Consider the following 25,211-nt stretch of genomic DNA (forward strand, 5'->3'; position numbering starts at 1 on the left):
CCTTTTGAAATGGTTCCATGTTTCCATGGGATAATAAAAATTCTCTGACTCAGAAAGGAAGCATAAAACTTTCTAGCACAGGGATGTCAGACATAGGCCCACAGGCTAGAGCCAGCCTGCAGGGCTCGAAGAGGGGCCAGGAATTTGGGGGAAGAGGTGTCTAGGGGAGGGATCTACTGCCAAATTCCCAGAAACAGAGCCCTAGGAAGCAACCATCACTTGCCTTAATCCCTGCCCTGCTGCTTACCCCACCACCACCAGGGCATCCAGATCTGGCCCAGGAAACGCCTTGTAGTTAACTCGCATGCTGCCACTCACCCCACCAGTGCCATTTGCCCTGTTGCTACTGCCAGGTCCAGATCCAGCCTGGGAGACTCCATAAAGAATAATAGAAAATGAGGGCTGGAAGGGACCTCAGGAGGTCACCTAGTCCAACCCGCTGCTCAAAGCAGGGCCAGCCCCAACTAGATCATCCCAGCCAGGACTTTGTTGAGCCGGGCTTCAAAAACCTCCAAGGATGGAGAGTCCACTGCTTCTTAGGTAACGTGTTCCAGTACTTTACCACTCTCCTAGTGAGAAAGTCTGTCCTAATATCTAACCCAAACTTCCCTTGCTGCAACTTGAGCCCATTGCTCCTTGTTCTGTCATCTGCCACCACTGAGAACAGTCCAGCTCCATCCTCTTTGGAACGCCATCTTCCAGGTAGTTGAAGGCTGCTATCAAATCCACCCTCACTCTTCTCTTCTGCAGGCTAAATAAAACCAGTTCCCCCAGGTTCTCCTCAAAAGTCATGTGCCCCAGCTGGACTCTCTCCAATTTGTCCACATCCTTTCTATAGTGCGGGGCCCAAAACTGGGTACAGTACTGCAGATATGGCCTGATAGTCCAGATCTAACCCACAAGGAGCTTGACGGTACATATCCAGCTTTCAAAAATTGTATATTTTATCTTTAAAAAGTCACTAGACAAACCTCAGGTACCACAGCCCAAAACTATCGCCTGGTTAGAGTATTAGACTAGAGAAAGAGGAATGTAGGTTTGAATCCCCACAGGCACTGGAAGCAATCAAATAAAAAGGTGCATGCACCCTGGATGAGTACTCAAACCACTGAGTAACTGATTTAAAAGTGGGGGAGGCATCAGCACCACTTTCCTACCAGGACCACTACCTTTTGTGGGGTACTCAATACACTAGGTGTGCATCCCACAAGATCAAGCGCTTCAGGAGAGACAGGAAGAAAAATGCCTAACTTATGGTGTAAGATAGAGCCTCTGGCATGACTGCTCCAAACCATCGAGAGGCTCATTTGGGTGTGAGAAGGAAGAGGACTGAATTTGAGGTCTGGGATTGTGGGGGGAAGGCTCCTAATTAAAAAAAGAAAAAGACAACATTAAGGCCCATACAGGCAGCTTCAGGATTAAGTGGCATCTGATCAAGGATTTTGAGGATCACAATTTGGGACTTCAGTAGGCCAGAAATGCCCAGGTCACTTTGCAGATCTGGTTTTAAATGATTGGCTCAAGGTCACACAGTGATCTATGGCAGAGCCAGGAAATGAACTCAAGTCTCCCTAAGTCTCAGAATAATGCCCTAATCACTGCACCATCCTTTAGCTTAACTTCTTTTCTTAAAGTTTAAATTAATTTAATCTATCATCTGGGTAGGTAAATATTATTCTTCTCCTCCTTATGACAATTGAAAAATCCTTACTCTGCTAATATTCTGATAAATAAACACTAGTAACACAGAAAGGAGAAGAATCTGGCCCCCAGGCATCTGTCCATTATCCTGAAGTGAGTTAGGCTGCAGGCATCAACTTTATGCTCTTAGCCCTTTGCTGCACCACAAATGCTTACATTTTGTGACCATGATGGCCCTAGTCATAATTTGTACCACATTCTTGCAGCTGACAGCTGCTCGCTTATGGTTTCCAGCTATGCCAGACAGGAGCTCCCATGGCTTCAGGGGTCCAATTCTGTGAGACAATGGCAGACGCACAGTGAAATTTCCCTGAAGGAATCCCCGAACACTGACGCTGGGGCTACATCTGCAAACAGGGTTTCCCTGACTTTTAGGTACATGCCCTAGCCAGGACACTGAACCCAAGGCTGTTTTCCTGCAGCATCAGGCCCCCGAAGTCCTGGCTTTGTGTGTAGATGCCAGTGAAGTGGACCAGCTGTGCTACGACACCATGAAGTGGTTGATAGCTCCTCAAGGACATGTTTCCAGCCCTGACGACCAGATGGAAACAGAATCCAAGTTGACTTGTAGTCCCCTGTTCTAACTCCTAGGTCAGCGACTCTCAACCAGGGTGCTGCTTGGGAGAGAAGACAAGCGCAGGCTCCAGTGAGCAGGTGGCGCAGGCTCTTCACTTCCAGTTGCTCCTCCTCTCCCAACTCACTGTGGCTGAGGCTCGTCCTTGGCCCCTCTTCAAGCAGGCAAGCACTATAATAAATCAGCTTTTGAAATGGAGTGCCATTCAATTCACAAAAGTAGAGTAGGGGACTTAAGTCTATAAAGGTTGAGAACTGCTGCTCTAGGTAAAGTTTGTGAATAATCAGGGCAAACAGCACAAAAACTGTATTAAGTGTTAAATAAACAGTCTCTTTTGTATCTTCTGAGCTCTTTAGCTCAAAGCTCTAGAGTACTCCACAAATATTTTTCCTTTTTTCTATTGGGAGAGGCATAATACATGTACAGCAAAGCCTAAGTTTAGAAAAGGGAGTATGATTTAAAATAGCAGTCAGGTGAAAGGAGAAGAAGATCAAGGCAACTGAATTATTTCTAAAACTCTTAAAAGAACAGGATTTATCATCATCATCTTGAATATGTCTCCACTCTAGCATGATTGTTGAAATGAATTAGTCTAAAAATGTTTTCTGCTATAAAGATTTTTCCATTATACATCATCACCCCATAAATCAGAGTTAATTTTCCTCTCTGTACCAAATGAAGTCTAGCAATGAGCAAACTGACAATTTCTGTGCATTAATGGAAGGCAACCTTGCTGCAGAAATATAGTCTAAACAGTCTCTTAATCAAACTGAGTGACTCCTGCTCTTGGAAACCTTAGGGACAATTAACCAATTCTGCTTCATGGAGAGGACCTTCAATGCCCACTGATTGCAAATAAGATTTTGGTTTTTTTGGAACTCTGGAATTAGACCCTAGCATTCAAAAAGGTCACAAAATAAGATCTATTACAAGATGGCTTAGTTTGGGGAACTGGAACGTAGCTCTAAGAATTTCATCTCAGGTCCACTTATATTTGCTATGCGCGATCAGTTTTATCCTAGGACTTAGCCCTTCTGATCATACGATGGACATTTTTAGCACAATTACTCTGGGTAGTACAGGTCAAGTAATTAGATGGCAATGTTGCTGCCCCTCAGAATTAGAGACCTCAGGGCAGGGCCTGACTTTTACCCTGTATTTGTATACGATTCAGTACAATAGCCCTTCAATGCTGGTTGCAACCGCCAGATACTCCGTTGCAATACAAACAGTGCACATAACCTCATCACACCCTGGCTGATATGTTCTGAAGCCAAGTTTCATTTGGCACCCACTAGAGCTACTACAGCGCTCCATTTCACTTATGCTCATATTTACTGCAGCATTGACCTTTTTTCTGCTTTGAGAAATATTTTACTTTGGTGGGAATTTTTCCTTGTGGGTGATTTAGTTGGTTTAGATTCAAATAAACCTTCTTTCTGGAAATAGCTATATTACACACTCCAGAATTCCTGGAAGAGGTTCTTTCCTTTCCCCTCCATCTCCCTCACTTTATATAAAAAGAAATATAATTTGATAAAGATCAGTGATATTTGGTTTCTCCTACTGAGCTCCTGGTCAGAAGCCATAAAGAAAAAAACCCGTCTCTCATGTAAACATATGCTCTTCTCTTTTTATAAACATATTCTGTGCAATATTGGGAATTTAAACATTACAAACTTTGTTCAATCATTTCTTCAGCCAGCTTTCATATCCAAAGCACTCTGTTGTTTCCTTAGGAGTAACAGCTTCAATGCTCTTTGCCAAACTCCTGTTATATATAGGAAGAAATATTTTCTTCTTGACTGACACTAGCTCAACCATTAAAATAAAGAAAAATGACAATAGGTAAAGTGAGGACTCCCTGATTAAACCCTAAACGAGTTAAATTCTGTTAGTATTTATCCCCCATTTTTTCTATACTGTAAAATCACCATTCACTCTCTGAACAGTGGGGAGTCTCAGAGACCACTGATGATGCACTTTTCAGAGCATACAAAAGTGACTTCAGTCATAGTAGTAGCCCCAAATCCATTTTCATGATCTGAAGCGCTTTGCTTAGACTCAGCTCATATCTTCTAGCTTGAATCATATAGTTACTTCTTTTGAAGTGCTGTGCTTAAAGAATATCCCACATCCCAGTGACAGCTTCACCCTGTACTCTCTGGTACCAAACAAGAGGATTTTCTGTTAACTATCCGCCTCCCCTAAAAACAAAACAATAAAACAAAAAACAAAAAAACCCCAACAAAACAAACCCAACCAAAAAACCAAAACCAAAACCCCGAACAGTGCATTCAGCAATTTGACAGAGCTTCAAAGATTTTCCTGGGCTATCACAGACAGAGACAAGGTACTGCAGACTACTTGGTTGTCCATGTTTAATACCCAAGATGACAAATATCTGACAGATGACAAAATCTGTTCTGCCATTTTCCAAAAGAATTTCATATTACTATGTCACTAGGAATACCATGAACATAAAAGGTTTTTAAAAAAATGCATCTTCTCTTGGGTTCCCAGTTGGGGTGCGGGGTGTATGAATACCACCTAACATGTAATACATTGTCTTGAACTGCTCAGTTTATTTGTTGGTAGCAAAACACAATGACTTTCGAGACTGATTTGGGGATTCAGGAGCTATCAAGCTACTATTCTTGCTTTGTGTATTACTGAACAACTAAAAGATATTCTTAGTACTTAGAGATACAATCAACTTGAAATCTAGTCAATTTAGAATAAAAAGATGAGAAAAGAGATTTGTTATTTGTATTACAGGAGTACCATTGCAGTCAGCGCTGCCCTGAAAGAACAACACACACTTGACGAGCCTACAGCATTAAAGAGCTCAACATTCAACAGTCCAAGACAATTACAAGAGAAGGTCTGAGCCAGAAACAAGACAATAAAGCCCATATTACAAGGAATACTGCAGACCTAACAGGAACATCCAGAGGCAAATTTTCATCTTCAATATCTGTTTCTTCAGAATCTTAGTAAGGGTCAGTGGAAAGAAAAAAAAAACCCCAAAAAACCAAAAACTCAGGTACTAAATAAGTTTATCTACATATTTCTAAACACATTTCAGAGATTAATTTTATATTTCTATAGGATAACCTCACATATCTAGAACTTCACTGGACAAAAGTCCTTTGATGCTTTATAGTATTAAGTCCAAGAGATTCTTCTTTTATATGTGAAAAAGACTTCCGTGTTTCAACGGCCCAGAAAGAGATGGATATGCATATTTCAGACTTCTCCCAAGGCACTGAACCAGCTATAAAAATTAGATCTTAATTTTTTTTCCAATGTGCATTTCCTTGCTTTTTGGGGATTTGGCTATATTATCTTGCAATATTGCCTAGAAGTATTTTTATTGCTGCTATAGCAACACTATTTTCTTAGATCAGACATAAGCAGCAGCTGGCTTCTCTGCTGCCAGGTTTTGCCAGCCAGCTGCTCTTAACTCAAACTTTGGCTTTTTAATGCATGCTCATCAGGAACTGTGGCTGGCCTCTGGCCTCCAGAAAGTTAACATTATTACCCAGAGACAGATAGTACAACTCAAGAAAATTTTTTTCCTTAATTCCAAGTAAAGTAAGCTTAGAGGTTGACATGACATTTTAAAATGCATATACAATTCCTCACTCTAAGTATGCACTGACATTACCTGTTTAGAATTTAGCTTTGATTGGTTCAATATGTTACCATAACATGGGAAGAAAAAAAAAGTACAGCAAAGAATAATGAAACTGCCTGTGGGACACAAATAGCCCCAAAATGCAGGATACCACTTAAACACCATGAAGAGCACACTCACAAAATGCACCTGATATTTTTAAGATGACAGACAATAACCTTGAAATTGAAGGACTGACATGCCAAATCAGAAGTGTGAAAGTAATCTTCATGCTATAAAAAAAAAGAAAATTGGACTAACAATGATCCATGCTAGTATAGTAAAAATAGGCCAATCAGCAAGAACTCTTATGGCACCTTAAATAGAAGCCTGCAACAGCAACTATTCCACACTAAACTTTCGCAAGCAGACTAACAACTGTGCTGCACTGAGGAGGCTTAGAATTAATTTTAAGCAGAGTAGGAAGTCACTTAACACTTTCACTTGAAACCTAGAGTAGGAATGGAACTTGGGTCCTCATAGAAAAGAATGGCATCTCACTCCAGTGAGTCAGTTAGGTTCTTTTGTGTAAAAGGTTCTTGAATTAATGTTTCCTTCTGGCTATATTTCATATTTCACAGGAGGAGGTGATGGATGCTCTCCTGAGCAGGAAATTCTCTTGTGTTGAGCTACTTTGAGCCCTGGGAACACGCAGATTGAGCTGGAACAATAGGCAGAAGCCAGGGTGTCAGCTTTCAGGTTGTTCCAAAGTGGCGAATTTGCTTCGTTCTTATATCATCGTCCTGTTAAATATGAATGATCATAACCTGAAAGAAACATAATTCAACACCCTGCTTGACACCAAATAACATCAAGGTAAACAGACCATTTTAACTTTTATCTGAGCCTAATTAGCACAAAATGAACTATTCCAACTAGGACAGCTTATAACACCTTCAGCTCTCCTGTGAAATATGAATTTTCAGTTCCACCTAGGAGAAATTTTACAACCTTTACTTTCTCCTAGGCCTGAGGAAGGGTGTGCGTGCCCAAAAGCTTGCAAGTAAAGATTTTTTTTTTTGCAAATATCTTTTATTAGACCAACTAGACAGCATCTCTGGCACGAGTTCTGATTCCAAAAATCAGCACACTTGTGGGAACAAGCCATGCTTTTAAAAAAATATTAAATGTTAACTTGGTCCCTTAGATGAGCCGCCTTCATTAAAAATAAGGCTCATAAGCCACACCTAAAGCCAGAAGGGAGACACCTATCCTTTAACTGGCTTCCCAAGGATTAAACCTTGCAACCATAATAAGGTTCTGATTGGAGGATCAGGCTCTACGGTGGTTTAAAGAGGACAAAATGCAATTCCCAGGCAAAAGACATAACTCTAGTGTGCTGCACACTATCTGAATGGTTCTTGTGGCAAGGTAACAACATTGGATGGTGAGCTCATGATTTGAGAAGGCAGGTTTGTCAGCAGCCTGGACTGCTCCCATCAAACAACCTTGGCTGCTGAATGACAGAAGCTTACAATATTTTGAACAAAGAAAGGAAGATTCCCATCTACAATGGCTTTCAAGTAGTCAGCCAAAAGAAGGAAGGAAGTCCAATTTGGTGAATAGACAAGAACTCAGTTACACACATACACACCTCCTACTGTGCAGAAATTTCAATCATCTTGAAGAAACTGGAAATGAATACAGTATGCACACACTTCAAACCACAACATTACGCACAAGTTATTTCCCCAAGACACAGTATTTAGACAATTAAAATATTTATTGCAAACCAGATTCCCTCTTCTAATATTTGCATGAAGGCCATTAAAACACGTATCAATTGCAGGGTGGGGGGAAATCATGAACCACAGTATGGTTTAAAGTAAAAAGAATATTGAAAGGAATAACATTCCAGTTACAGGGTAAGAGCCAATTAAAAACCTGTCAATGACCCTGGAAAAAGATTCTGACAGGAGACAGTTTTCAGCCATGAAGTTGGAGGGAAAGGGGGAGGGAAAAAAAACCAAAAAAAACACCAACCATGGTGACGCTTTGAGTCTTTGAGCAATAAAGCACATAAAACTGTACTACTTGATGTATTTTTCCATGAACTTTTTGTGAAATTCCGAGCGCAGGGTATCATTTACAAATCTTTTGTCCTTTTTTGTTTCATCTATCCCCTTGGCGCAGTTCTTGAAGACAACATCATCATCCCACCTGAAGGGAAAAAAAAAGGAAATATACAGATGTATGGTACGAGATTTACTACATAGAAATGAGGTACAATTCTCTGTAAACTTCCCAGGGAAAAAAACCCAGCTGCTTTTAATACATACTGGACACATTTACATGAGATGTTTACTGCACAGTAAACTATTTAGGTGCACAGTAAATGTCTCAGTGTCTACACATATGTCCCTATTATGCTGGAGTAATACTTAATTTACTCTGCAACAGGATAGTACTTGTAAATACTAAGTATTATCCTACTGCAGAGTAAAAAACTGCAGCACTGCATGTGAAGATGCTGAAGGGGGTTGCTGGGGCAAAAGGGTGCTTCAGTGTGGGGGCTGCCTGCCTGCTAGCTCTGCACTGAAGCACCATCATGCTCCAGTCAGCCCCTCTGCAGCACACTAAGCCAGGGGGAGCAGCCCTGGGCTGGCAGGCTGGCCCCTGGGGGACCCTGCCAGCTGGGGCTGCTCTGCCCCGGCTCAAAGTGCCATGACCCTGGGCGCATGTGTAGACGTGTGCCTGGCAGCAATAAGCTCTGGATGACTGCATTTCCAGAAAAAAATGCTTATTTCTCCGGAGCCTATTTCTGAGCATTAATAGGTATGTGTGAACATGCCCACTAAATTTAGTATTTATTAAATAGTAAAACAACTTCATTTTGTGTTTCTTTGGCCCCTGACAGAAGTTACGTCAGTTGTGGCATGACTTCTCACACGATGAAAACGTCATGCCCTGTGCATGACTATGAGGAGGAAAAAGTGGCATGACACTTTGCACTGCTGCAGACCTTCCCCAGCTGGTCACTCTGGTCAGCAGCACCACTGAAGGAGTTAGATGCCTCTACTAAAAAGAGTCATCCCCCAGGGCCCCAGCCAGACAATGGCGGTGGAGGAATCCCTGCCCCACACTGCCCTAAGGCACACTGATAATTCCCCTCTCCCCTGCCAAGCAAGACCAAAGAAATCACTCCCTGGCACTGAGCAAAGAGCTAAGTGTGTATCTAGGGGGGAGGCAGACAGAAATTACTCCCAGAGAGCCACGTGGGTGGGGAAACATTTGCCTAGCCAGAGCTCAAGTCCAGAGTTCTCCCCCAGTCTCTGGCACCACCAAACACAGACATCCCCTACCCCTTCTGGCCCTCCTCCTCCCCCTGCTGTGGAACAGGCCAGCAGGGACACTCCTGCTCAGCCCGGGGTTCTCCCCCCATATCAGGGGAGAGCAAGCCTAGACTGAGGGAACACACTGCTTGACAACTATCTGATGGGTCTCCAGTATCCCAGGGTGCTCCCTTGGCTCAGTCAGTGTAAACTTATGTGGAAAAGCACCCCAAGTTTTGAACAAAGACCTGGATCATTTTAAATGTGCACCTTTGGGGGGAAGGATTCCCTGCTTGCTTACCACCCACTTGGACAAAACAAGAGATGGCCCTAAACATCCTCTTTGCCAGCTCTGGGAAAGGGGTGGGAAATAACCCACAAAACAACACATAGCCAGGCATGAGGAAACTCCTGGCTCACCACAAAGCTCAGCCCCAAGTTCTCTCTCCCTACCTAGAAGCATTAAGGACAGGGGAGCCTCACCTTACCCCAAGCCAGAGTTGTTATACCTTTTTAACACTAACTTTGGAACTGGTTGGCTATTTTATTTTATTTTATTTTTTTATAGCTAGATGGCCATTGGTATTAGGACTGTGTGAAACAGGCCCTATTCGATTGATTCATATCACTGTCCCCAATTTGATTCGGCAAAATCCGAATCCAGTGATTCGATGCTAATTCGGTGAATCAGCGATTTGGGTACAGGCACAGCTTTAAAAGTTTTTTCTACGTACCTTGAGGTAGCAGCATGGCTGTGATCACTGTGGTGCTGTGGCAGATGTAGCATCCCACATCAGCAGGGAAGGCTCTCCAGTGTATTCGGCAGCGAACCTAGAAGTGGACCGGAAGTACTTCTGGTCCACTTCCGGGTCTGTCGGGGAGTGTGCTGGGGGACCCCCTGGCCTGGTGATTGGCCACAGGGGGATCCCAGGTGCACCCCCAGACCCAGGAGGCACCAGTCGCCAAGCCGGGAGGGCGTTGGTGGTGAGGAGAGCGCAGCATGCTCTTTGGTGGACCAGGAAGTGGACTGGAAGCATTTCTGGTCCACTTCCAGGTCTGCTGCTGAACGTGCTGGGGAGCCCCTGCACTGCTGTGGGATGCTGCATCTGCTGAAGCACCATAGGTAGCCCCTGCTACCTAGAGGTATGCAGAAAAATCATTTAAAGCTGTCTCTATATGCAAATGGCCAAATCTGTCCAAATCAATTTGGAGGGTTCCAAATTGATTCGGAGAGATTAAAGGGTCCTCTGATTCGATTCAGATTTGGGTATTCGGCCACCGAATTGAGCCAAATCTCCGCCAAATCAAATCATGGACCAAAGCTTTGCATAGCCCTAATTGTTATGGTGATAGTTACTTTGCACGTGTAGCCAATCAAAATTTACTATGCAATTAGCCAGTTAACTGTGTAACAGATTTAACATGTCAGGGGCCTTTAAACTATATGCTGAAAGAGTTAATGAGGAATCCAAAGAGTATGTCAAAGGGACTAAAGGGTTTCTAATCTACAGCATGCAACAAGAATTTGAATCAAGCCTATATCCCATTTTACTCAGATGGAACAATAGCTGGAATATTTCTTAACAAATCCTACCATAAGTCAACAAAAACAGCGTGGGGGGGAGAGGCGGGGGGAAGATTTGTTAATTACCAACACTAAATAAACCTTGGTTTCCACTGAGGAATTTGTCACCACTTCTCACCACCCCATTGCGTTACAATGGCAATGACAAACTTGCTACACAATCATCTTTTGTTCAGAAAGAAACAGGATAGCTGATTTGGAGACCTTTCCTCTGAACAATCATCTTCATATTACAGTATCTTAACTTCATTTCAGACTGACTGTAAATATGGTTTGAGTAGAGAAATAAAACTAATGGAAGCAATGCAATTTTTCCTCCTTTACAGAATGATATGATGTCAAGAAGGGACAAAAGGACATTACAGAATACAGCACTGTACCTCCTCTTCACTTTGAAGTTTGCCAGGGGCTGTGCTGGGCCGGTAAGATTCAGTAAAGGGTTACCACTCAGAATGTTTTCCATTCTAATCCTTTCCTCTTCAGCTTTTTGCTCTTGTTCCTGACAATGAGAAAAAGACGCATTAATTTTTTACTCATCTTTCCAATCTAGTTTACAGAATATACACTTAGCTGCAAACTCCCACACACACGCACACAGTTCCAACTCCTAGCTCAGGTCATCCCTTCCAGCTGATTTAAGACACTTGCGCATGCATAAGTTTGTCCTTAGTCTTAGTTTTCCTGCCCAGTGAATGTGCAGTCATCTAGAAAAAAATGAATTCTGCCTTTGTTTTGATATTCCAATGCTAGTAATTAACATTCAGTTAATAATGACATATATACATATACACCTGCATACCCCCCAATTTCTTTAATATTAATTCAATATAAAATGAAAGATAAAAAATGATGCATAACTCTGACATGTGGGAAGGCAATTTAAAAGACGAACTTTAGAACAAAAATTCTTGAACTGGCTGGACACTAAGAACGAAAAAGTTAACACCGATATTGGTTTTAGGGCACGTTATAGCCAATCCAATTCCCAAATCCCCCCAAACATGAAAGGTGATCACAACCCTCCTCTTCTCTTTTGATAGGCCTTCACCTTCCAAGAATCAGCTTCTTTTTTCCTGCTAATTGTGTGTCTGCCACCCCTGAGAATCTCTGTCATCCCCTCCTATTACTGCTTTTTACTATGCAGTGCCTGGCTGGTTCTGATCAGACTCGAGGAAGAATGTCTTGCCTTCAGAGGCTTGCTTAACTCTATCCCAACTATACAGTTCGTCCAGTAAAAGAACAAAAAGTCACCCTAAAAATCCTTGCCTCTCACAAAATCCATGGGTTATCACACCTAAATGACTAATACTACAACCAATTAATTTTATGACACCAAAGTTTTAAGCATTCCTATATTCAGGGTCTCCATTGCTCACTGCTCCTCACCACTGCAAATAAATTCTAATGGAAGCAGTGTGACCACATGTGACAAAACTGGTTTCACTGCCTTCTTTTATCAGCAATCTTAGTATCCAGACCCATGATCCATCATTATACACAACATTCATTTTATAAGTCAACACTTTTTTCATGAAAATGTTCAATGCGTTACAAGGCTCACTCTTTGATGTAAACTCCAGAAAGTTTCCCCTTTTCTTTGGATAATTAAATAAACGTTTGCATAATAAACACATTTTTTCAAATTAATACCACGTTCAGTGCTACAGTTCCACTACACAGCAGTAAATTCAGGGCTTTTACAAACGATACAAAACTATGATACATGCACTGTCTGTGACTTTTTTTTTTAAACTGCAAAAATTTATGGATGAAGGACACCAAGGAACCCAGAACAGGAAACATTTTTATTTTTTTAAAAGATCAAGCTTACAAGATATTCAGCATTATAATACTTGGAATACTGACACAAGCCAGTGCCTCTGAGCTTCATACACTCAACATGGAACGGTATGTTAAATGAAGCTCCACCTACGTGACTGACATATTCAAAGCTTTATTTCTCCAAGAGGCTATTAGTACAGTATTAACTCACCGTATTTATGAATATTAGGCAATTTAGCAGGAACGTACAAGATAGATTTACGATGCGCTAAAGGCACTCCACTAATATATCATATACAGAATAATTTAGAAAACCAGGATTTTCAATCATTTATTCATGAAGAACTCTGAGATGATTTTGAAGTTATCAGCATAGAAAATTTACAGATCAGCTCACCCATAAAATCTTTATCTCTTTACATCTGGAAAGACTGAGACATGGAAACAAACCCTCACTCTCTCAGACTTCCTTTCACAAACAATTTGAAACTAATATCAATTAATTGTCTGAGGAATAGAAAAAGTTCCCAAATTTATTTTCAAATCAAAAGTATATTGCTTACTAACGTGACACTGCTTCAGGACTAACCTTCAAACTTCATATGATCCCTAGTTAAAAATATACTGGTGGGCAAAGCTCACTCTACCTGTGAAGTTTTAGTGTAAAATGCAGTAGCTAGAAGTCACTTCAAAGACTAAGAATTTTGTATATTCAAGGTGGCATTTTACTAACAGGAAAATCCATAACATTTTCATTTGATCATAAATATAATTTGTTACCATTACCCTAATGAAGAATCTCAGACATATCATGTATTCAATAGTCAATAACTTTTTAAAAATTAAACTGGCACTCCATTTCATATCACTGTCTTTAGTCAAGTCACCTTGTGGTTCCAGCTGTATCATGCCTTAGGCACATTAGTTTCTTGTATAATACATGGGAGAGTTAGATATCTCAGAATGTGATACAAACTCATCAGCGCACCAAGGAGGGGAATACTTAAATGATTCAATAGAAAATGCTGAAGAGGGGTGTGCACCAACCCATCCTACTAATCCTTCTTCCCCTGCTAAGGACTAAGTGTCTAACTCATCTGTAGAGGCAAAGCATGAAATCCCATCTGGAGTTTGGTAACCAAAGTCATTTCTTTTGGAAATAGGTGGTCAATTCACTCTTGTCTTTTCAAACACTGAAAGGAGGAATAGAGTTGCCAGTCACCTTTCACATAACAGCCAAAAGTCAGAGTACTCACCCTGGATGCAGGAGACCTGGATTCAATTTTAGATGAAACAGTCACAGGATAAAAAGCTGAAGCCGTCCCAGAGGTAGCAGAGAAAGACTATAGGGTGGTAACTCAGTCACTAGGCTCCTCTCCAGGAAGAAGAGGGAAGTGAACAGAGGTCTCCCACTACCTGGGAGACCTCCTGCCCACTCCATTATTTAAAAAAGGTGGGCACCATCACCACATCCTCCATTTTTGAATAAGAGTGGATGTAGCTACAGCATTTTGTCAGTATGGTGAACCTGCTTTGAGCATCTGTACTAGTCCCAACCATCAGGAGACTTAGATGGCCCATGCATGTAGCGCAAAGATCCTGAACAGGCTTAGGTAGGATGTGGTAGAACTGAACAGCTCATCCCTCAAGACAGCAGCTGGTCTGTGCATAGGCAGAAATGAAACTCAAGGAGCTTTGGGAATTTTGCCAATAAAAACTTAAGAGAACCTATGGACTTCCGGGCTCCTGAGAGGTTAGGCAGAGGAGTGGTTGAATTCTTGGATTTAGATGCCTAAACTCCACCTATGTTCTGCTTTCTGGGGTTAACTTCCTTTTGTGGATCTGGGCCTAAGCTTCCAGAAACTGATTCAAAGTTGTTCAAAATATCAGGCAGATGACGCCACAAATTTACAAAAGATAAAATAAAAATTAATCCCCCCCAAAAGAAAAAAGCTTGCATTTTTGGGATGAACTGGTTTCACACAAAAGCATGCCACAGGCAGATGCTTCCTACTGCTATTGAGAGGAGACTGTTAGCACTGAATATTTCTATTAAGTAATGTTTGGGGAAACCAACTATGTGATGTTCAGCTCTACCACATCCTACATAAGCCTGTTCAGGATCTTTGAGCTACATGCACGGACCATTTAAATCTCCTGACAGGTGGGACTAGTACACACACTCAGAGTAGGCTCACCATATTGACAAAAAAATCAGAAATCTGATAAAAATCTGTAGCCACATCTACTCATTAAAAAACAACAACTGAGGAGGTGATGATGCCCACATTTGTGTATGATGGACAATTATCCCAGATAGTTTGATTTCTCAATTAAATCAAACATTTAATAGGAAATATGATGGGAGATCAAATTAAGTGTTGAAAATTATGAAGAAATGCTAGTTACTCCCTTCAGTGAGAGCTATTGCTATGCTTTACTGTGTTCTGAATTAACTGCATCAAATCAGCTCAGAGACCATGGCAGCATTGTGGACAGCACAGGGAAAAGGTCTGTCCAGTATGCAACAGCATCCAGAGAACGTGAACAGTTAGGATACATTACATAACAATCAATCAGATGAAGAATAATACACAAATATGCCATTTAGGAAATCAGTACAGTGAGCCTGTTCTGGTTACTCATCTCAAGAGAGAAAGATAGTAGGGTTCAGAGACAAGCAAGGAGACTGGTTAGCAGTAAACAAAAAAAAACCAAAACCAACCCCCAACCCCCCCCCGCGCCAACAATCTATCAAATATGAAGACAGATGGCTAAGACTAAGGTTGTTAACCAAACACTGTGGTTATAGGATGGGAACTTCTATTTGCCTTACTACAAACACATGAAATTAAAGAGGCAGGAAAAACAGAACCAACAAAAGAACGCACTCCCAGGGGGCAGAGGACCCCTTACCCCCCAGATGTGTGTGCAGGGTGGGGGCAGGCTGCCTGTTTTGGGCTCAGGCTTCCCACCCTGTTGCCCTGCCCTGGGGTCTCTGCAGCCCAGCAGGTGGGACCTGGCATGGCAGGGCATAGCGGGGCCAGGCAGGGAAGCTCCTTTCTGCTGCAAGCTCCTTACTGCCCTGGCGATGCACCCGTGCTGACTGCACAGCAGGGAGGGGCACAACCCCATACCGCTGCCCCACTCTTCCTTCCAATCCTATGTAAATTGAGAACTTTATATACTGTCATAACAAATTTAAATAACTGGAACTTTAGAAAACAAGGAAAAAAAATCTAAGTAACAGTAATTTGAATATTTATATTCAGACCCACAGAGATTTGATATAATTCCACCCATATGCTATGTGGGTTTATTATTGTTATATATTAATGAGTCTAAATATTTGCTAGTGTCCAAGAAGTGTGGAACATAATTACAGTTGATCTTACACACATTTCTCATTACCTATTATGGCATAGTGAAATGAATATTTGTTAATCATTAGGAATAACAAAGTATTTCTCTAACCTTAAACTACCAAAAACAATACATTTTAGAAGTGAACAAAAAGGCTAACATCCAACAAGGACTCACATATCATACTATCAAAAAGAGTTGAAGTTTACACTAAGCTCAGAACAAAAGCCGAGAGCTGCAGTGATTTTGCTTTGGGTATGACAAGTCAAGTCATATATGCAGGTCTGAGATAAACAGTGGTAAAAAACACTTGGGATAAACAAACACCTGAAGTCTGTTTTCAGATAAAATAGAAGATGATCCAATTTTAAAATGACTTGGTTTGAACTCCACACACACATTCAGCTTCCTTTTTTATTATTTCAAATTTATATTTGAAGCAAGTGGCTGAAAATTGACAAGCACAAGAATAGTTTTTCTGATGCTGACTTTGGAACTTTAGTTTCAAAATTCAGAAGAAATCTGCTAACTATATATGGCAAGTTCAACAGTTATACAGTTCTGAATAAGTCCAGAGGAACACAGAAGGAATAGTTTGCAAAAAAAAAATACAGTATGTAAACTGAACATTCATGGGTGTAAAAATATTTGTATTGGTCACTTCAGATCATTATAAAAAGTGCAAAAAGATGACTCAAATCTCTCAAGGATTATGAGCTCAAATTTTGATTTCAGAAGGATTGAGGAGGGGAAAATGAAGGAAAGGAGGCTTGAGAACTTTTATGCCAATCTATTTTTTATTTTGAGTAGTTCAATGGTTCTCATTCATCCAATTAATTGTTCTTTAGAACATTTTACAAAAGGTACTAAGCACCCTCAGCCCCCACCAAGTTCCAAAGGAAGCAAGGGCTTGCAAACACCAGACTTATCCAAAGTTCAGTGGACTTAACAGCTACAATAGGTTTTGGCCCAGCCATTGATTTCCACCTTTTTCCCCCCCCCACTATAAAGAAACAGCTTGATAAAGGTTATAAAATTAACAATGTTCTAATACGAATACTGACTGAACTTTGGAGACACCATGCAAAGAGACCTAGAAAAGCCAGATTTCTCTTTAGGTTTTCATTGATATTTATTGGAGGTATACTTTAAAAAAATTCTTCTGATTTTATATCAGACTTGGAAGTAGCTAGAGAATATATAAAAAAAAAAAAAAAAATCACAAAATCATGCAATGTATCCTAAAGGGGACTCAAAATAATGGTGTTTTAGGGTTAAAATACAACATAACATTTTATTTTAAAAAATAAATCACATATCTGTATCAATATTTATACAGGACATATGCAACCTGATATTAAACTGTATTTGGACTCACGATAGCTTTAAGATTTTGGCCCTGCATGCTCCCAGTAGAGCAAAGCCAACAAAAATTTGACCGTCAAATATATACTCATGCGCCTTTGTATTGTGCTACTCAACAAAAGCCTGTGCGCCCAGTGATGTTTGTCTAGGATTTGTTCCACTTTTGGCTTTCATAATTATACTGTAGATGCAAATAATACAGCAGAATGGAGGACTAGTGAGGAGACAGCAAAGTAACTACCATATTTACTCAAATCCAAGACAAGGTTATTTTCCTTCAATCAACATGGGGCGGGGGTGCACAGAAAGCCTTTTCTTAGATTTGTAGACCAGTCTGGGGCAGGTGGCTGCTAAGCTGCAGCTTCAGCCTCAAACCCAGAGCTGGGCTGCCGCCTACCCCAGGCTAGGGTGGCTCAAAGTGGAAGAGGGGGACACAGGGTGTATGGCTTAGGAGAAGCACAGGGCAGACAGCACAACCTGGCCTCTCCTTCCTCCCCACCAATTGCTTATGTTTAGCTCTGGCCCAACTAGGCCCAGAGCTGCCACTGCTGATTCCCTCTAGTTGGGCCAGGCCAAGGCCAAAGCCAAGGCCACAGCTGCTGCTGACTGCCCCAGAGCTGGAGCCAGATCTATCCAGAAGGTAAGCAGTGAGGGGTAGGGGGAAGACAGGGGAAGAGAGACAGCCAGGGGCAGACACAAGCATAGACAAGGAGGCCAACGGGTCAGAATCTGGGGGAGGTAGGGAGTGGCAAGGGGGGGGTGACAGGCCACAGGCACAGGGGGGGCAAGGGGCTTGTGGAGTCTGACCCCTTGCCCCCAACTCTGCTTTGGGGAGACAAATTCAAGATGACCCCAATAATTAAGATTTTATTCCTGGAAAAAATACAACAGAATTATATTTTCCATGTACAGAATCTAATTATTGGAGGGGTCATCTTAAATTCAAAGTCATCTTGGATATGGGGAAATACGGTAACCAGTCTTCACTGTCTTATCAGAAAATGCTGTCCAAATATACTTAATCAAAAGCATGTTGTTCATAATAAAACATGCTCAGTGGATTGAGCATATTCTTGATACAAATCCCCAGATAAAAATAGAAGAAAAAAGCAAAGTAAATCTAAACTTCAAGTCTGAAATATCAGTTTCCTGGAATTAGAGCCAAATCAAACTTGACCAAGATTTTTAGATGGTTTAGTACAAAATTAAGTCTCCCACTGTGCCCGTTCAGGACAGCCCCGCACACGCTGCGAGCAGCTGCAGCAGGGAGCGCAGGCCACCGGGCAGGGGAAGGGCCACTTCCCCCCCTCCCCACCCATGCTCAGCTTTTCCCCAGGCTCCTTCCCTGTGCAGAGGAAAGCGGTCCCTCCCCTGCCCCATGCTCCCCGCTGCAGCCACTCGCAGCCCACGCAGGGCTGTCCAGAGCAGGCATAGCCTGCGTGGGGCTGCCTGTGCAACTGCAGTGCAGGGCATGGGACAGGGCCGCTTCACCCTCCCTACGCTCAACACCAGGTTGTAACCCGGCCCCACTGCCAGCCTGAGCCCCGTGCCAGCTCCAGGATCACCCGTTGGCGCTGTGCACAGCAGCTGCAGTTGCAGCACCCCCTGCTGGCCATGGTAATGTTTGCCACAGCTGCCTCTGGGCTGCCCAGTGCACAAGCTCTGGGAGAGCAGCGGCAGCCAGCATTGCCCAATGCGGCAAGTGGGGGGCCGTAGCTGCTGCTGCTGCGCACAGCCCCAATGGGTGAGCCCATAGCTGGCATGGGGCCCAGGCTGGCAGCAGGGCCAGGTTACAAGCGGCTGCTGAACACAGGGAAAAGTGGCCCCTCGCTTGCCCCATGGCCAGTGCCCTACGCTGTAGTCGTTTGCATCCCACGTGGGACTGCTTGTGGCTGCTCCAGACAGCCCTGCATGGGCTGTGAGTGGCTGCAGCAGGGAGCGCTGGCCATGGGGCAGGCGAAGGGCCGCTTTCCCCCATGCTCAGCACCAGCTTCTTCCCTGCTGGCAAGCAGGGGGTTGGGACTGTGCGCTGCCCCCCCCCGTATCACAGGGCTGGGGGCACTGGTGTCCTAGGGCCAGTGCTGGCAGGGCCCAGAGCAGGGTGGCAGGAGCACAGGGTCCCAGCCAGCAGGGGCTCTATGGAGCCGGGCCAGCTCCCCACTCCCTGCTGGTGCAGCCCAGCCCGGCTTCACAGACCCCTGCCAGCCTGTTCCCCACTTTGGGCCCCACTGCTGGTGGCCCTTGGACACTGGTCCCAAGACATCGGGGCATTGGTCCCAAGATGGTGACCAGGGGGCGGGGCACTTGTCAAGGGGTGGGGCACGCCATGAGGCCCTTGACAGCCTGCCAAAACTGAGTAAGCGGCCCTCCGCCCGAAATAATTGCCCGCCCCTGAGATATATGGTAGTGCCCACTGAGACTGACTGCAGTCCACCTTACTGCTGCCTCTTTTGCAAATCATGGGAAGCAACTACACTGCATACATTTCAACTTTCTCTTTAGTCCCACAGTCAAACTGCACCTTTCTTTCCCATTTCTGAGCCCTGTTTCTTCACCAGACTTAAATTTCTTGCAAACATCACCAAATGGGGCCCCAAGCAGTTCACTCAACATCCCTCTGTCACACCATCTCTCAACCTGGTACGTAGGATTACTGTGGCCCCGCACCTCATCTGAACATACATTTTTTGAGAATCCCAGGACTCCTGAAAAGAACACCCAGTTCCAGTCATGAGCAGGGGGCTAATTAGCACATGGATCCTTGTGGGGGGAGAAGGGGGGGGGGAATCTAGAGTGTGCACACACACACAAAGTAGTGCTGAACTATGGGGTCACCATGGCTTGACATGGTGTCGACTCTAGTGGGGCCCAATCCAAGGAAATATATGGTAAATCATGAGACTTTTGACTTTGGACTAATATCGTATGTAATTTGGACTATATGCACATTAGGTACAAAGTACTGCTTAAAACTGTGTTTATGAAATACCTATGCTAAAACTTGCAGCAGTTTAAAAAAAAGGAAACATGCATCAATTCTGGATGAACTAAATCAATGGGTACTACATGCAGATTTCTATAGCTGTTTATTTCAAGGTCAGTGTTTTCAAATTTGCTTCTCACTTCTATGTGCTCAGGGAGAGCAGGGTCTGATGATAATGGGGGGAGCAGCTGCAAGGGAAAGAAGCTGGGAGGAGGCCAAAGGCAAGGGAACTACCTGACCCTCCCAGATTTGTTTTCCCTGCTGAAGCAAGGGGAGGTGGATAAATTCAAGGCAAACCTTCAATAATTATATTCCATACTTGGAAAATTATAACAAATTTATAAATGTTCCATATACAGAATATAATTATTGGGGGAATCATCTCGTATTCAGGGACATTTTATATTTGAGTAAATAGGGTATTACCCTGAATTTAATTACGTACACAAATATTCCTAGGCCAGAGTTTATAAAATAATGATAACCTGAAAGACGTCAAACTCTATGGATGCGCAAAGCACTTCACAACCACATCACATAATGCAGTTAGCCATAAAATACCCATAGAGGACTCTTCTAAAGACACTTTGTTATCTATGAGGATGCACCCACTGGGGCAGGAGAAGACTTGATGAACCAAAGCTGGAGGCTGCAGTCCTATATTATATGAGCAGGATTGAATGCAGGGAGCCAATGGTTTACTCCTGCACAGTCTCTCCAAGAACTAGACAGTAACACCTTCTCATAATCCTAAATTTCCCCTCTTATGAAACCCACAACTAAATATGGAACCCACTCTTTATTCAGGGGACCTAACAGCTACTGTGGCTGCAATGGAGCTGTACTGACTGGGAGCAAGGGACACTAGAAGCCAAGGGCCATAGGTAGCTTGCTCACGGCAGGAGAGAAAAGGAGAAAGAACTCTTCTTCTCACAGCCCAGCAGCTGCGAAAACAGTTCCTACAAGAAAAAGTGATTCGGCTTTCAGAAAATTAAGTGTCTTGAATAAGATTGCATAGAAAATTTGAGAGCGAAATAAGGGAAAAATCCTCAAAGATTTCTGTATTCCAAGTTCCTCGTGTCAGCCACCAAACCACGCTAGCCTGTTTTTAAGCATGTTTTTTTTTTTTTTGATTTCTTGCACTGATACCACTACAGTGAGGTGTGTGAACCTGATGTTACTAAAAGAGTGATGGTCCCCTCCTATGAGTCTTAGGGAGCAGATCTACACTTAAGGAGTTCTTAAGTTACATTATTTTGGAATATTTTGCAAATTCTATTTTTACAGACACTGTACTGATTAAAATGGCGAGGTCAAGTTCACAAAGCTCATTGTGGTGGGTCCAGTGCAGATGAATAATTTTCTCTTGTGTAGTTCTCTTAGTTTTTTAAAAGGTAAGCTCCCACACAATTGTCTTCCTATCACTTGGCAAGTAATGGATTGCCTGTTTTTCACACTGACATTTTGATTAGCGCAGTCTAAATTTTTGCACAAAAATGAAGAATATAAAACTGAGTTCTTGGAAGTCATCAGTATTTAATGAAAATGCTTTTATGTCAACAAGAGAACAATTTTCAGCCTTTTCTAGCCATGATCTGAGAGACAGCAAGTGTGTTACAGCTCATACCTCCAGATTAAAAATATTATATATTTATTCAGCAATAAAGGAGGCAGTGATTCACTTCAAGTCTTTGCCCGTACTTGACATACACATGTGCTCTTTCATGTTGACTTACTCCTAAAATAGGCATTATAATGAGGATAAAGAGTATTAGCAGTTGAGAGGGGGAAAAAAAGATAGCAGAAATAAGATGAATATTGTACTAACCAGAAGATGAATATTGTACTAGGCACTTTACACCTTTGAGTGCCCTCTACAGGCATAGAAAAAAAGACAGTTTAGAAATCTGATTGATCTGTTGTCTCCGTGTTTCGTATATTTAATATAAATCTAAAAATATAAATATAACATTGTGTATAGCAACTTGCAGCCATAAATTCAAATTACAGTGCCACAGGCACTTGGGTGACTGCAACAAGCTAAGCTGTTAATACAAAAATATAATTCCAGCTTCCACTCAAACTGAAAACATATTTTAAGTTTTCATTGTAAGAAGAACCTGCATTAAGGTTATCAAAACAGAAATTTCTTTTTATTTCTGAGCATACAGCTAAACACAGAACCCACTGTGTTTAAATAAGTTTTAAGAGTAGGAAAATTGTGAGGTAACACTGCCAGAAAGAGTGTTAAATAAATCCTGTTGTGCCAGGTCATTACTGCAGAGCATAGCTTCTCAGATTACTTGTATAATTACGCATGGTGGGCGCTGTAATTCTTATGCATATTGGTAAAGTATACCTGAAAATTACTCAAGTTAAAAACAGCTAGTGCAATAAGCTCAACAGCTGGTATCTGAAGTATCAGTAGTTTCAGAAACCAAAACTTCAACAAAAACAAACAACCCCCCCCCCCAAAAAAAAACCCCAAACAAATCAAGGAAGGTTAACTCAGCCGTTTACCTCTCCCAAACAAAATTTCATGCAGGTAGCTGGTTTTGAAGGTCTTTTAAGGATTGACAAGATAAAGATTTAAAAGCGTATTTTTAAAAGGTTAGCATCTACATTTGAGTAAGTTTGAATGTGGTTGTAGCTGTGACGGTCCAAGAAATAGGCAAGGATTTTTCAGTGATATCTTTTACTAGACCAACTGTAGAGCTGGAACAAAGGATTAGACAAGCTTTCGAGCACAACCCGAGGAAGGGCACTTTGCGCTCAAAAGCTGATTTAATCTTCCCCCCCAATTATACAGTTGGGCCAACAAAAGATACTATTTATATAATGTATAAATTCAAGTTCCCTGAAAGGGATTAAACATAACCAGCTTGATATATCCTAACCTATACTGCTTTTAAGAACCTCCTACTTCTAATGTATATATTTTATTGGACAAAACTGCATGGTTTGGAAAGAGATTTGCCCCAAGAAGAGAGATGATAGTTCCTCATTTTTTGTTTCCCTGTTTACGATACACCATGCAATTCTAAAAATCTGTCCAGTGCCATCAGCGCTGCGGGCTAGGTTCTCGACTGCATTCAGCAGGAGGGAAAGCTAGAACAGACTGAGGTCCGCAATTCTGGCAGATTCTAGTTTGGACCCAGCTGTTCTAGAGTGAATCCCTCTACCCCAAAAAGTACATTTGCTAAGCAGGGATAATCAAAACCCAATGTACTCCAGACACACCTTCCCACCTCCTACACCAGTAGCTGTAAGTGGGGTTAGCGTAGAAGCCATTCCCTGCTAGGGGAACCACTGAGGATCCTCTTTCTCCCACAGTAGTGCAAATGAACTCGGGACAAAAGTCCTGGATCAAAATGTGAAAAGATTAATTCCCATACTATAAATATTTCATTTGGTTCCTTCTTTGATTACAACTCATGTGCAATCACATCAGGATGGCTTGAGGATGTGTATTTATGACTTGAGCTCCCTCTGATGGCAAAATTGTGATCTGTCACAAAAAGCAGCTTGTTAAATAAAACTCAGGCATAAGGGTATACACATCAAATTAGTGCACCACCTTCTACCAGGGGAAAGCTGAATCTATAATCCTAAATTAAATTACCAGAAGTCCAAATCAATGCTAAAAACAGAGTTTTTCCAGTTAAGAAGTACTTGGCAAGTGAAAAGCAAAATTGCCATAGGCTAGCAACTAAGCACGCTGGCAGAGAGTTTAGGGAAAGTTCGTGCAGCTGCCCATCCTACATCTGGTAACTGCCCATGAATGCAGGTTTTAGCCTATGTAGGCTCAACCAACCTGCACCTGGTTACACCAATAAGCACTTATTACCACCAAAAGTGTTTTTTGTAATGGCTAGTTGCAAAAGGAAGTCTATGATATATCTGGGAAGTGCTCTTTCAAAAGGACTACAGCAGCATTAACAACTTGCTACTTACTCACTTCCACCAGTTCTGTCATCCCATCTTATGGTGTCATTTCTAGTACTTGGTACCACAGCATTTTTTTAAAAGTTAATTTTCAAGCAAAGAAGCAACTTAATTTGGGAGAACTTACTTTTCGGGCCTGCTCCTCAGCTCGCTCTTTTTTTATTTTTTCTAGTTCAGCCAGAAGAGCTGCAGTGTCATCATCATCGCTCTCATCCAATTCCTCATCTTCTTCATCTTCCTAACAGGAAGAAAAGAAAATAGTGGGCTAGTTCCTCAATGTAATACAAGATAGCTTCTTTTTTGCAAGATGTGAATTATTCATGGGCAAAAAGATACAGAGAGCCTAAACACTTGTCCAAACACTGAAAACAACCAGTCTTGTGGGGGGAAGGAGGATGAGATGATGACCCACACAAACCAGACTGGATCTAGCTAGTAGAGTCCTGAAGCATTTAGGAATTTGCAATGCCAGCAAATGCAATACAATTTTTTTTTGTTTTTATACAGAATGTGCGTGTACAAACACACACACACACGCAGAGTAAAAGCTTTTTTTTTTTTTTTTTTTTTTTTTAAATCTGGCCCCCGGGGGAAAGGAAAAAAAAATTTGCTAAAAAAATTGGGGGGTCAAAACCACTCCACCCCCCGAAGAAAAAACTTTTTTTTTTTTTTTTTTTTTTTTAAATCTGGCACCCAGGGTGAATGGATAACAAAATATGCTAGATAACTGAGTGGCCTGAACAGAAATCTTTGCCTGTTTGGGCCGCCACCTGTTCCACTGTGTCTGGGGTGTTGCTGCCCCTCCTGTGGGCCCCGAGGTACAGGGAGGCGGGGACTTCCAGTTTCACTTTTCTCTTACAAGCCAACATGCCGGTTAACAGAGCATGTCAGCTTGTAAGGTGCCAGATAACTCAGCTTTTACTAACACACACACACACACACACACACACACACACACACAC

The 25,211-nt window shown here is 42.2% G+C and overlaps 1 protein-coding gene across 2 annotated transcripts in view; it reads right to left on the reverse strand.

Annotated features, from left to right (window-relative positions):
• Positions 1–7,658: 7,658 nt before the first annotated feature.
• The window catches only part of CWC15 (CWC15 spliceosome associated protein homolog), a 26,010-nt gene continuing 8,457 nt past the window's right edge, over positions 7,659–25,211 (reverse strand). For both annotated transcript variants that reach the window (XM_019525411.1, XM_019525410.1), the window contains exons 5-7: positions 24,377–24,487; positions 11,192–11,310; positions 7,659–8,114 (exon numbers count right to left, since the gene is read on the reverse strand). In XM_019525411.1, coding sequence (XP_019380956.1) covers positions 7,985–8,114; positions 11,192–11,310; positions 24,377–24,487 — 360 coding nt within the window. In that variant the 3' untranslated portion in view covers positions 7,659–7,984. The remainder of the gene's footprint in view (positions 8,115–11,191; positions 11,311–24,376; positions 24,488–25,211) is intronic.

This window comes from Gavialis gangeticus, unplaced genomic scaffold (genome assembly GCF_001723915.1).
Source record: "Gavialis gangeticus isolate Ggan-Ray unplaced genomic scaffold, GavGan_comp1, whole genome shotgun sequence".
In the NCBI taxonomy this organism is placed as follows: domain Eukaryota; kingdom Metazoa; phylum Chordata; order Crocodylia; family Gavialidae; genus Gavialis; species Gavialis gangeticus.